Below are 14,664 nucleotides of genomic sequence, written 5' to 3' on the forward strand. Positions count from 1 at the left end.
GCAGACTGTGCCCGTCGCTGATTGGTCGAGGCAACCTTTATGACATCATCGTCGCCATGGCAACCATTATGACATCTACGTCGATACTGTGCCCGTCGCTGATTGGTCGAGGCCTGGTGGCCTCGACCATCAGACGCGGGATGTCTACGTCCTTTATGAAATCATCGTCGCTGTGCCCGTCGCAATCAGAGACGCGGGATTTCTACGTCGATACGGTGCCTGGCGGCCTCGACCAATCAGAGACGCGGGATTTCCAGGACAGACAGACAGACAGAAAGACAGACAGACGGAAAAACCCTGAGACAATTATATATATAGATACATTTGTGGTATCGCGGCAAGCATAAAAGTCCACAAAATATAAAAAGAATTATCCCAATCGGTAAACGCCATAAGCAGAAAAAAATTAAAAACACCAAAATTGTTGTTTTTGTGCTGCATTACCGCAAAAATGCTGAAAAAAGCAATCAAAATGTTGTAGAAATAAAAACAGTGTCACAGCATAAAAATAAGCATTCAGACAGGTCTATCAACCGAAAAATAAAAACATTACGGGTCATAGAATTTCAAAAAATGGCGACACAATTTAAAAAAAAAAAAGTGTTTAACTGATTTTTTTATTTGTTTGTTTCATTACAAAAAAAAAATGGACAAGTGTGCTACCACGGTAATCATCCTCATGAGGACAATCCTATTGCCAGTGATTTTTAGCACACAATATACGCGGAAAAAAAAACAGTTCCCCAAAAACAACGTCAGAAGTGTTTTCCGCAACTTCACCAAATTGTTTTTTCCTGTTTTCCAGTGCACTATGTGGTTGAGTGGTGTAACTCAAAAGTCCAACTTGTCCAACTAAAAACAAGCCCTTATATGTCTGTATGGAAAAATAGATAATTTTCGCTCTTTTTTTTTTTTTTTTTTTGTACCATACTTATTGGTCCCACAAGTGGATTTGGACCTGCGACCCTTTGATAGCATGCTGTAATACTTATGTAGTACAGTCCATTATTACCACTGTGGTGGGATCTGATTGGCTGAGGGATATTACAATCAGAAAAGCCTTAATTGACCCTTTCTATTGATGTAACAACTATCAGCACCCCGCGATCGTACGGCTGGGATGCTGATGGGCTAAGATTATTCCTTACATACGGCTGTCACTAAACGCAGTGCATATGATTGGTTAAAGTGCGGAGATCGACACTATGTTCAGTCTCTGCTTATGCAGCTGCAGTCTGACTTTCTGCTGCATAAGCGGAGACTGAACTGCATGTCAGACTGAAGTAAATCACAGGTTCATCCCACCATGCAAATAAACTGAAATAAAAGTTCATAGGAACACCAAAATAGTACAAATGTGTCAACTCATCCTGCAAAGAAAAAAATCTAACACATCTTAGTCAATAGCAAAAATAAAAACGTTATAGCTCTCAGAGTATGGTGACACATGATGTGGTGATTTTGTTATATAAAATATTTTTATAGTTATTATTATTTTTATAGTGCTGTTTATTCCGTGGCGATTTACTGTACTTGTTTTTATTATGTATACTTCTTTTCACATGTAATCTTAAACAATATAAGTCACGACTGGTACAGGAGGAGAGGACCCTGCCTGCGAGGGCTCACAATCTACAAGGGATGGTGAGGATACAGTAGGTGAGGATAGAGCTGGTCGTGCAGCGGTAAGGTGGAGTGATGGTTAGTGTAGGTTGTAGGCTTGTTGGAAGAGGTAGGTCTTCAGGATCCTTTTGAAGGTTTCGATGGTAGGCGAGAGTCTATTATTTTGGGTTAGGGAGTTCCAGAGTAGGGGGGATGCGTGGGAGAAACTTTTTGTGCGATTTTGGGAACAGGAGATAAGAGGGGAGTAGAGAAGGAGCTCTTGTGAGGATCGGAGGTTGCATGCAGGAAAGTACCGGAAGACGAGGTCACAGATGTATGGAGGAGACAGGTTGTGGATGGCTTTGTATGCCATGGTTAGAGTTTTGATCTGGAGTCTCTGGGTAATGGGGAGGCTTGACAAAGGGGGCAGGACGGTGAATAGTGGGGGGACAGGTGGATTAGTCGGGCAGCTGAGTTTAGAATAGATTGGAGGGGTGCAAAAGTTTTAGAAGTGAGACCACAAAACAGGAGGTTGAAGTAGTCCAGGTGAGAGATGAGTGCATGGACTAGGGTTTTTGCAGATTCTTTGTTGAGGAATGTACGCATCCGGGAAATATTTTTGAGTTGAAGTTGGCAGGAAGTGGAAAGGGCTTGGATATGTGGGTTGAAGGAAAGATCAGAGTTGAGGACTACCCCAAGGCAGCGAGCTTGTGGGACTGGGGAAAGGTAGCAGCCATTTACTGTAATGGATGGGTTCGATGGGGGAAGATGATGAATTCTGTTTTGTCCATATTAAGTTTAAGAAGTCTAGCAGAGAAGAAGGATGAAATAACAGACAGACATTGTGGAATTCTGGTTAGTAGGGAGGTGATATCTGGTCCAGAGATGTAGATCTGTGTGTCATCAGCATAGAGGTGATACTGCAAGCCGTGAGACTGTATGAGCTGTCCCAGGCCGAAGGTGTAAATGGAGAAGAGCAGAGGCCGTAGGACTAAACCTTGTGTGACTCCCACAGATAGAGGACGAGGTGAGGAGGTAGTGTGGGAGAGTGAGACACTGAATGTCTGGTCTGTTAGTTATGACGAGATCCAAGATGGGGCCAAGTCTGTGATGCCAAGAAATAAGGCTCTGTAGTAATAGGGAGTGGTCCACTGTTAGTTCAAAAGAATTTAAAGAAAACTACATGTTTGGACTTGCCATTATTGTACTTGCCTGTAGAAAACAGTTAGTCAGTTGCACTGCACGGTGAATATTGTAAAAATTAACCCCACACCCCCAAAACGAAGGATATTTATTTTTCACTCCCCGCTCCACAAAAAAAAGTTTTTCAATGTATTATATTCCAGAGCTATAAATAACTCATTTATAAGGGCCAAAAACAACAGAAAAATAAAGTCATGGGTCTCAGAAGGCGGGATTGATGGAGGGAGAAAAAATAACAGCCTGTCCAAAAACACAAAAAGTGTATGTTATTTTATGCATCAACAATTTTTTTAAATCTTTTTTTTTTTTTGCAGTATATGAAATTCCTTCTGGTCAATATCTCCGAGAACTTCGTGGTCACCTTAATGTTGTCTATGACTTGTGCTGGTCCAGAGATGATCATCATTTGTTATCTTCCTCTTCTGATGGTACTGTCAGGTGAGTATGATTCTGGATTTGTCTATTTTCCGATTCTGGTTGTATGGTGTTTTTGGAATATTTGAAGAAAATAATGATATAAAATTTTTATTAAAACAAAGGCTCTTTTACAATTGTTATTTGTATGTAACATTATAAAGAACATGTGTATATACGATACCTGCCGAACATGCTCATAGTGTGCACATGTAACAATTAAAGGGAGTTTCCAGAATCTGCCAACTGTAAAAGTATCACTAAATAAATATTAGAAGTTCAGAAAATCGGTGCCAAGATCACTTTACTGTAATTAACATTAATCCGCTAAACGTTATAGCAATATTTTTATTATAAAAGTAGCTACTTTGCATTAAACTATAACAATTTCAGAAGAGTGAAAGTGTTCCAGAAATAATATGGTTTTTAAACTTGTTAGTTTAGTAGAAAAATGGGAAAAATATAGCATGCGGTAAAATGCAATTCTAACTATTATGTCATCTTTGTTGTCCCTCCAGGCTTTGGAGAATTGGAAATGAAGCTTCAGCTGCCTTAAAAGTTTTACCCCATCCCTCCTTTGTATATACAGCTAAGTTCCACCCCATGTCTGATCACCTAGCAGTGACTGGATGCTATGATGCGGTCATCCGAGTGTGGAATGTGAAAGTGAAGGAGATCAATGGTCAGCTCCTACAGGAGTTTGATGGTCATAAAAGTTTTATCAATTCACTGTGTTTTGATGCAGAAGGTAAGTTCTTTAAAGTGCAACATCCTCCTAAAGTACCGTATATACTTGAGTATAAGCCGAGATTTTCAGCCCATTTTTTTAAGCTGAAAGTGCCTCTCTCGGTTTATACTCGAGTCATTGTCACAGGGGGCCGGCGGGGGAGCGGCATGATTGGCGTCTGTCACATCATACTCGCCCCCACCTGACGCGTCTCTGCATGTCCCTGCTTCTCAGATGGTCTCCGGCAGCTCTTCCTGTGTTCACTGGTCACGTGGTACTGCTCATTAAAGTAATGAATATGCACGCGACTCCTCTCCCATAGGCGTGGAGCGCATATTCATTACTTTAATGAGCGGTACCATGTGACCGCTGAACATAGGAACAAGCTGGTGGCGCACGCCGGAGACCATCGGAGAAGCAGGAACGTTCAGACCGCGCCAGGAGAGGGAATGTATGACGGGGGAGGGTGAGCCATGCGATATTCACCTGTCCCCGTTCTACCGCCGGGCTCTGTCTTCCGCGTCCTCTGGCTGTGATGTTCAGGTCAGAGGGCGCGATGACGTGGTTAGTGCTCGCCCTCTGCCTAAACAGTCACTGCAGAGATCCGGAAGACACAGCGGCGGAGGAACAGGGACAGGTGAATATCGCAAGTGCCGGGGACCATCAACCTTTATGGAGAATTATATGGGGCACATTATTCTATGGAGCATCTTATTGGGCCATCAACCTTTATGGAGCATTATAAGGGGCATATTATTCTATGGAGCATCTTATGGGGCCATCATTAACCTTTGTGCAGCATTATATGGGGCATATTTTTGTATGGAACATCTTATGGGGCCCATCATGAACTTTATGGAACATTTATATTGGGCGTATTTTGTATGGAGCATCTTATGGGACCCATTATGAACTGTATAGAGCATTATATGGGGCTCCTGATTCAATATGGATATTCAAAAATATTTAACCTACTGATGTCTCAATCAATTTTACTTTTCTTGGTATCAGTTTTTATGTTTGAAATTTACCAGTAGCTACTGCATTTCCCACCTAGGCTTATACTCACGTCAATAAGTTTTCCCAGTTTTTTTGTGGCAAAATTACAGGTCTCGGCTTATATTCGGGTTTGGCTCATACTTGAGTATATATGGTATGTTTAAATCCCCTGTAAATACATGACAATGAAATCTATGACCAGAATGAGCAGGTCTAAGTAATGTCTTTACAGAATTATCACTTATAAATGATCTAAGATCAACTGGCACAACTTAAGGACTTTGGTCCTCAGGACCTACGAGTCCCATTTGTGGAGTACCCTGCTACCCACTGCTCATCAGTATCAGTGGTGTTTTTCCTTTAAGAGGAAGAGTTAGTATCCAAATATGAATGAAAAAAAATACAGCAGTAATCACAAGTCCTGCAGGCTTTCCTATATAACCTGAATGGGTTACATCATGCAGAGAACAGGACCTTGATCAATTAGCTTCTGAACATATTTTACCACGCTTTGTGTAGCCCTGACAAAGCATGTTCAGATGCAAAATAGATGTGAGTCAATTATTTCCATCATGTGCAAGGGTGTACAGCCTGGGGCCCAAAGGCTACGAGTGGCCTGAGATGCCCTTCTTTGCAGCCCTCAACTATCTGCTCACAGATATGGTAGTGCCTGGTCATATGTACGTTCCATGACATGGAGAAGAATCAGTGATGCGTAGAACCATAGGGATGTATGTATGAATATTGTGCCGTGTGGTCATTTCTGGGACAGCCATATTTAGTCAGAATGGGTGAGTCCTGACTCCTATAGCACAGAAAGAATTCGATGAGGTAGAGAAGTGGCCATACAGAGTGCTCCTTGGTTCGTTATATTCTACTAGATGGTGGCCCGATTCTAACGCATCGGGTATTCTAGAATATGTATGTATGTATGTATTTATATAGCAGCCACATAGTATATAGCACAGGCCACGTAGTATATAGGAGCCATGTAGTATATAGCAGGCACGCAGTATATAACACAGTCACGTAATATATAACAGCCCACTTAATATATAGCACAGCCCACTTAATATATAGCACAACCCACGCAGTATATAGCACAGCCCACGCAGTATATAGCACAGCCCACGCAGTATATAGCACAGCCCACGCAGTATATAGCACAGCCCACGCAGTATATAGCACAGCCCACGCAGTATATAGCACAGCCCACGCAGTATATAGCACAGCCCACGCAGTATATAGCACAGCCCACGCAGTATATAGCGCAGCCCACGCAGTATATAGCGCAGCCCACGCAGTATATAGCGCAGCCCACGCAGTATATAACGCAGCCGACGCAGTATATAACGCAGCCCACGCAGTATATAACGCAGCCCACGCAGTATATAACAGTGGCCACGCAGTATATAGCAGCCAAGCAATATATAACACAGCCCACGTAGTATATAGCAGTGTGGGCACCATATGCCTGTTAAAAAAAAAAAAAAAAATTATTAAAATAAAAAATAGTTATATACTCACCCCCCGGCGTCCAGCGAAGCTCTCCCGAGACCGCTAAGTCTTCTGGGTAATTTTAAAATGCATCTCTGGGAACGGAAGCTGGCGGCAGCCGCTCACGCTTCGGCGGACGACGGAAGGTGAGAATAGCAGGTTTTTTGTTTTTTTTATTATTCTTAACATTAGATCTTTTTACTATTGATCAATAGTAAAAAGTTGGTCACACAGGGTTAATAGCAGCGTTAACGGAGTGCGTCACCAGCGGCATAACGCGGTCCGTTAACGCTGCCATTAACCCTGTGTCAGCGGTGACTATAGGGGACTGTATGGAGCAGGCGCCGGGCACTGACTGGACGGAAGTAGGGAGGGACTAAAACTCGGCCGGACTGTGCCCGTCGCTGATTGGTCGCGGCCTGCTACCCGCGACCAATCAGCGACATGGGATTTCCGTTACAGACAGACAGACAGACGGAAGTACCCATTAGACAATTATATATATATATAGATGGGAGAAGGGAGACGCTCAACTGTTTCCGCATCTGGTATCTATAACAATGGAGAGAGTTAAATGCATAGTCTCCTTCTTTCTGGACTGCAAACTCAAGCTCTGCCTTCCTGTTAGGTGCTGGTTCCATTTTTAGGGCTCCCACCTATTAGATATTTATGGCACATCATTTCAATGTGCAATATATGCCTCAGAAGGTAATACTGTATAATATTGCAGCTCTTGATTGATCTAACAATGTATGTGTGAAGTATGAAGGTGCACTGTAAGGGTGGGTTCACATTGCGTTAACAGCAGCCCGTTCAACACGTGCAGATGCTCTATCTGCGCTAGCAGTGACGGACCCGGAAACGCTGCAGCCCGCGTCCCAGGGTCCGTCACTCAATGACGGCACATCGCTAGCGCATTGTGGGTGTGCGCTAGCGATGCGTCCGACATAGGGCATAATGGCGGCGTTAACGGACTGCTTTGCACCGCGTTATGCCACGATGTAACGTAGTCCGTCTAACGGACGCCACGGACGCAGTGTGAACCCAGCCTAAAAGTGCTTAATATATTAGTTCAGTCTCACCAGACTTTTTCATCTTGGGTGGCATCCATCTGGGATTTCCACAGGAGCCACATATTGAGTGGAACCAAGAAAGTCTTTAATCTTTAACCCCTTCACTACCTTGCAGTTTTCTGTTTTTTTAATTTTTGTTTTTTGCTCCCCTTCACAGAGCCATAACTTTTTTTTTTTCTTTCTTCAATATACTCATATGAGGGTTTGTTTTTTGCGGAACGAGTTGAAATTTTTTTAATTAACACAATTGATTTTACCATATAGTGTACTGTAAAGCAAGAAAAAAAAATTGCAAGTGCTGTGAAATTGCAAAAATATGCAATTTCACAATTTTGTTTTTAATTTACAATGTTCACTATATGGTAAAACTGACCTGCTTTTTTGAATCATTAGGTCAGTACGAGTACGCAGATCTCAAACAAGTATATGTTCTTTTTTAAGTGATTAAAAAAGATATCCAAAGTTTGTAAGAAAAAAAAAAAAAACAATGTTGCCATTTTCCAAGACCCATAGCATTTCCGCTTTTAATGATATGGAGCTGAGGGCGTGAGGGCTTATTTTTTGCACATCAAGCTGACATTTTTAATTATACCATTTTGGGGTACATACGATGTTTTGATCTCCTGTTATTGCATTTTATCGCAGTGTTGTGGTGACCAAATAAAACAAATTCTGACAAATTTTTTTTCTCATTACGCCGTTTATTGATTGGATTAATTTTCTATTTTGATCGGGTGTTTCTGAACGCATCAACACCAAATATGTGTATTTGAACTTTTATGTTTTTTAAAAATGTTTTAATTTTTTTTTTTAATATTAAAAAAATATTTGGCTGTGTGTAGCATAAATCATTATCTCCGCTGAACGCCGGCCTCAGGCTAGCATTCATAGGAGATTTACAATCACAGGCACGGGGTCTTCTGCAGACCACTGGCTGTCATGACAACCCATCGGCCCCCCCGTGCCTGTGATGGGTTGACAGGGGTGCCAAGGGTGTGTGTCTTATGATACACCTCCGTTTTGCGTGAGATCTGAGATCCACCAGCTGCTGTTAACCAGTTAATTTCCGCTGTCAAATAGACAGCAGCATTTAACACTTGTCTGCCTGATTCGCATAACACGTCCCGCCCATTGGCGCCGATGGGTTGTTATGGTAGCCGGGGTCGACAAATTGGAGATCTTCTATGAATGGAGATCATGATTTTTGTTACACAAAGCAGGGCTGAAGCACAGGTGAGTCACCATTTCAAGACTACTAAGGAGACTATTGGAGCCAGTAAAGAAAAAAAAAGTAAAAAAAAACAACAAGTTCAAACCACCCTTCTTCTGCCCCATTGAAAATAAAGTAATTAGAAAATACACATATTTGGTATCACTGCATTCATAAATATAAAGTAAATTAATCAGATCAGTAAACGGCATAACGAGAAAAAATATCTAAACGCCAGAATTACATTGTTTTTGGCCAACCCAACAATACAATAAAATGCAATATCAGTCAATTAAAACATCATATCTACCCCAAAATGATATAATTATAATCAGGGTGGGGCGCAGAAAATAAGCCAGCACCCAGCCCTGGATCACAAAAAGTGGAGACACTATGGGTTTTCGGAAAATGGCAACCCAAGTAAATTTTTTCTTTCAAATTAGTTTTTTTTTCTCCAATCACTTTAGAAAGAAGCTATACATGTTTGTTATTTACCTGCGTATTCCTACTAACCTGGGGAATTATATTGGCAGGTCAGTTTTAGCACTTGGTGAACATGGTAAATTAAAAAAAAAATTGTGGAATTGCACTTTTTTTTTGCAGTTTCACCGCATTTGGATTTTGTTCACTGTTTTCCAGTGCGCTATATGGTAAAATCAATGGTGTTATTTAAAAAGTATAATTCGTCCTGCAAAAAACAAGTCCTCGTATTCCTATATTGACGGAAATATAAAAAAGGTTATGGCTCTGGGAAGAAGGGGAGCAAAAAACAAAAGCTCAAAAACAGAAAATCGCAACGTGCTGAAAGGGTTAGGCAATAGGTCATTTTCAGATTTTGCCTTCCCTCTGCATTACCCTTGAGAGAAATAAGAATCATGATTTGCATATATTCCCTGTGATGGTAACTGCAAGCTGTTGATGAAACGGTGTCCTGTGATTATAGCAGGGTCACGCTTATTCCAGCAGACGGTCTCCTTCTTCTGTGCTATGGAAGAGCAGGGTTAGTATAATGATGGCTAGCAGGCTGGTAGAAGCAGTGGCCATGACTTGGCTGCAGAGCACTGTAATATGGGATGCAATTATAACGTTTTGTAAGTTAGGAGCAAAATTCTTACATTAAATACAGTGTCATAAGGATTATCAAAAAATTGCTCAAGTACAGATCTTCCTAAACAAAAGAAAAAAAAGATTTATTTGATATGCTTTAAAACCTGCACCCTAAGACATAAAATAAACATACAGAAAAACACAATAAAAAACCCTAAAAAAAGAGTATGAATAATAAATCCCTATCTGAAACCAGGCAAAAAAGCACTATTACCCTATAGTTAAATACTGTCCTTTCAGTAGGTGGCCACGGAGGATGATACCCTAAATTATAATGACAACGGTGCCTCCACTCAAAGACTGACACCAGTAATGTTCATAAATAAACCTTGACAGATGATTGGTAAAGGGATAGTAACTTGATAAAGGGCAAATAAAGGCACTATAATGACAAAGTAAACAACCAGTTCCTCATACTGGGGATGCAAAAAACAAGTACTCCTCAATCACAGCCAACTCGTGATGCAGGGCCATTAGGAAATGGAGCCCTCTCTGATACCAGGCAATAAATGTACTACTAATAATAATAATACCCTGTAGATAAATCCTGCACTTTGTACTTGGTCTCAGAGGTTGGCACCCTAAATGATAGGTGACTGTCGCCCCTGCTTACTGACAGACCCCCTAAATAATCCCTGTCAGATAGTGACAAAAAGAAGCAATGTTCACAAATAAACCCGGATTGTCACTAGATTAGTGAAGGGATAAAAGGGCAAAAAAGCAATAAAAGGCCTTTTATCCCTTCACTATTATTTTTTTGCCTAGTATAGGAGAGGGCTCTATAAACCAATGGCCTTACACACCCTTTTTAGGGTTTTGATTGTATTTCTTTTTGTTTTGGTCATTTTTGGGGTACAGCTTTTAATATACCTGGTATATTCAATAAATTGTTTTTTTAAGGGGATTTGTTAATTAGAAATAAGGAAGGTTGTGCAGCACAAACAGCTGAGCTATAACATTTTTATATTACACTGGAGGACTGGACTACCGTATGTGATCATGTTAGTAACTGTGACCGCCTTGTCCATAATTCCAGATGACATGACCCTGTGACATGTTTCCTGGAAATTATTTATACCTGCCTATGTATGTAATTCTTTGGTTCATGAAACGGCCTTTTGTGTTGTTCAGTGTGAGAGCAAAATAAAATTCTTTATAATTGTTCTCTATTCTCTCACATGGTACTCGTGATGAAGGGAAAAGTACAAATACACGGTAATGCTCTGTTTTGTAGTCCCAGGAAATTTACTCATGGGTATGAAGCTTTAGAAGAATATAATTAAGTGTGCTTTAGACAGGTGCCCATATTTACCATGAGTGAAATAACCCTGGGGTCATATCCAGTAAATCTTCTCCCTGTGTTGATTTTGGCTAACCAGTGAATCTTTTAGTTCAGGATGCTATTTGTGTGCAAAAAGTAACAATAGGAGATAAAATCGGGGAAAAAGTGAATTTGCACATAAGGATAATAATATAAAATAATTTCTAATTTTTGTATAAATTGCACAACAGTTGACAGCTGTGAACAGAACTTTAAAGGTTTTTTTTGGCTTGAACAACGTACCGTTTAATTAATAGCTATTGCAATAAAACTAAGTTCCACAATTGCATGTGTTAAAAAATGTTCCTGAGAATGTTACAAACGTGTCCCTGCTATGTACTGTGTAATGGCTGTGTCCGACCATGCATGGTTGATGCTCTGCATATACCACAGCTCCTGGCCAGGGAATACGCATTAGTCACTTAAATAAGTGAGTATACAGACAAAACAGAATGGGTTTCCCTGTCTGTTTTATTACAGGAGTGAGTATTTTCTGCCATGTCACCAGTCCCGTGAGCTCATAATAAATCAAGTCTGTTACATATAAGATCAGCAGACATTGGCACCCCTATGTCACTTATTTTATTTTTTTTTCATGAGCTCGGAGGACTGGAGATAAAGCAGAAACACTCATTCCTGTGATAAAACAGGCAGAGGCAGGGAGATGTGTTACTTCAGAAAGAAGCAACAGCCTTTATTTGTTTTTTGGAGCCATACAGTAAGAGTTATATTTTTTCATACGATGATGTGTTCAGCAGATGGATCATGGGATATAGTTTTTGTTTTCTCAAGTAAAATGTATTCCTTCCCAATATCTTACCCAGGGCTGTGGAGTCGGTGAGCCAAACCTCCGACTTTGACTCCGACTCCTCAATTTCCATGACGCCGACTCCGACACCACCAAAATGGACTCAGACTCCACCGCCTTGCCAGGGCGGTGGAGTCGTAAGCCAAACCTCCAACTTTGATGACTCAATTTCCATGACTCCGACTCCACCAAAATGGATCCCGACTCCACCAAAATGGACCCCGACTCCACGACGCCGACTCCACAGCCTTGACCTTACACCTTCCTCAACACAGCCCATGAATGCCTCAAAAACTGTTTAGAAACACTCTACAACCTTTGCCTTTTCTTGGTTCAGTATGTAGGGTAGGCATGCAAAAAAACAATTGTTGACTTCTAATGAAAAATATTATGCTTACATGGCACGGTATTCACGTACCGTTGTGCCCTGCAGGTCTCTTGGCAGACTAAATCCTGACTCCAGTGCTAAAGGTTAGCACCACCTTCTCTTTCACATCACTGGGTACAGAAGTGGTAAAATGTTCAATATAATGGTCCATAGAGATTTAACACCAGAATGATTACATAGCATCAATCAGTAAATGTAATATTATGCACAATATTAAGTGATTGTATTTTCCATATTAATGTAATGTTGTGTTATGGTTTATTTTATGATGTTAAACCTGTGAAAACCACACAGCCAATAATGGCATTTCAAAACTGTTGCAAACTGCGTGTAATTTGCATTGGAATTTTTGGCATAGCGGTACACTACTGGCCCATGTGACTACACATAAGTAGTCCAGTACGGTGAAGCTTACATCCTTGTTCTTTCAATTTAATTTAGGGCTTCACATGTTTTCTGGAGACAGCGCAGGACTGATTATCATTTGGAATACAGGTATCAGCAGAAGTTCCCAACAGAACCCGACTGAGCTTTGGGGTATTTTAAAGGTAAAGTCCTTGTTTGTGCGAGTCTCTTGCAGCTTTTTATTATGTAACTCTAGTTACTAGGATTGTCCCCTGAACTTTCTTCATGAGCGCACTGGTTCCCAGCCTCCGAGCTTCTTGCTCGTGAGAGAACGGGCGAGGTGCAATCCCGATTGATTTATTGATTGACATTACGGACCAGTAGCATTGTCATGCTACTGGCTGAGCTCTGTACTCCTTGATGCTGCAAGCAGAGGCAGCTTTTTCTCTGCAGAATTGGAGGAGCATATTGGTACTGAATCTGGCTAGATCTGGGGAGTTGGTCAGCTTAAGAACAGCTTTTACAAGCTCTTATGGAAATGGCTTGTAAGCACTGCTAAAGTTTGGCCACCGCTGGAGGACTGCTGCAGTGACCAATAACCTACACAACAAGCAGTAAACTATTTAAATAAAAATCCCTCCATTGTTGTGAAAAGAGCGGATTCCTAATGAGACAAATATAAAGCTGCTTTAGAAGCACCTTGCCATCTTACTATACGGAGAATAGCCCTTTTACCAATTAGTGCCCATGGATTGTCTAGCGACATGAACAGTTCCTTTATTATCATTCTTTTTCTGTATTAGCTATTATAGAGAAGTGTATGTGGGGGACATTTATAGTGTACCTTTTCAAGTTTTTACGTCACATTGTCCTAGGAATATCAATTGAAACTTGAAAAGAGGCTGCGTGCCCATGATCAGTAATACTAGCGTTCTCGATGCAGCGTATCTTCACTGTGCCCAAAACGCTGCATTGCACAGTGGATGGGATTAATAGAACTACCATGCCCACTGTGGTTTGTTTTTTTTGTCACATGCGGTGCGGGCTTCCAAGCCTCAGCATGTCAATTTCTCTTGTGGGAACTCTGTTTTCTGTTCGTAATTTTCCCATAGACTTGCATTAGATGCGTAAATTCCACATTTACAGAAAAAGCACATGCATTGTAAAGGTACCTTCACACTGAATGATATCGCTAGCGATCCGTGACGTTGCAGCATCCTGGCTAGCGATATCGTTGAGTTTGACAGGCAGCAGCGATCAGGATCCTGCTGTGCCATCGTTGGTCGGAGCAGAAAGTCCAGAACTTTATTTCGTTGCTGGATCTCCCGCAGACATCGCTGAATCGGCGTGTGTGACGCCGATTCAGCGACGTCTTCACTGGTAACCAGGGTAAACATCGGGTTACTAAGCGCAGGGCTGCGCTTAGTAACCCGATGTTTACCCTGGTTACCAGCGTAAACGTAAAAAAAACAAACACTACATACTTACATTCCTGTGTCTGTCCCCCGGCGCTGTGCTTCTCTGCACTGTGTAAGCGCCGGCCGGAAAGCAGAGCACAGCGGTGACGTCACCGCTGTGCTTTCCGGCTGGCGCTCACAATCAGTGCAGAGAAGCACAGCGCCGGGGGACAGACACCGGAATGTAAGTATATAGTGTTTGGTTTTTTTACGTTTACGCTGGTAACCAGGGTAAACATCGGGTTACTAAGCGCAGCCCTGCGCTTAGTAACCCGATGTTTACCCTGGTTACCAGGGGACTTCGCATAGTTGGTCGCTGGAGAGCTGTCTGTGTGACAGCTCTCCAGCGACCAAACAGCGACGCTGCAGCGATCGGCATCGTTGTCTAGATTGCTGCAGCGTCGCTAAATGTGACGGTACCTTTAGTCCATTATGCAGGGTTTTTTAGCCTGGTATAACCTAGTAAATAATTAATTTAAAAAATGGACATGAAACTCCCCCTCTATTTTTGAT

General features: G+C 41.5%; 1 protein-coding gene across 4 annotated transcripts in view; it reads left to right on the plus strand.

The window, feature by feature from the left end:
* Nucleotides 1-14,664, plus strand: part of AHI1 (Abelson helper integration site 1) — a 372,368-nt gene that overhangs the window by 82,912 nt on the left and 274,792 nt on the right. For all 4 annotated transcript variants that reach the window (XM_069725981.1, XM_069725982.1, XM_069725980.1 and 1 more), the window contains exons 12-14: nt 3,120-3,243; nt 3,738-3,967; nt 12,791-12,897. In XM_069725981.1, the coding sequence (XP_069582082.1) occupies nt 3,120-3,243; nt 3,738-3,967; nt 12,791-12,897 (461 nt within the window). The remainder of the gene's footprint in view (nt 1-3,119; nt 3,244-3,737; nt 3,968-12,790; nt 12,898-14,664) is intronic.

The sequence above is a fragment of the Ranitomeya imitator genome, chromosome 5, assembly GCF_032444005.1.
Source record: "Ranitomeya imitator isolate aRanImi1 chromosome 5, aRanImi1.pri, whole genome shotgun sequence".
In the NCBI taxonomy this organism is placed as follows: Eukaryota; Metazoa; Chordata; class Amphibia; order Anura; family Dendrobatidae; genus Ranitomeya; species Ranitomeya imitator.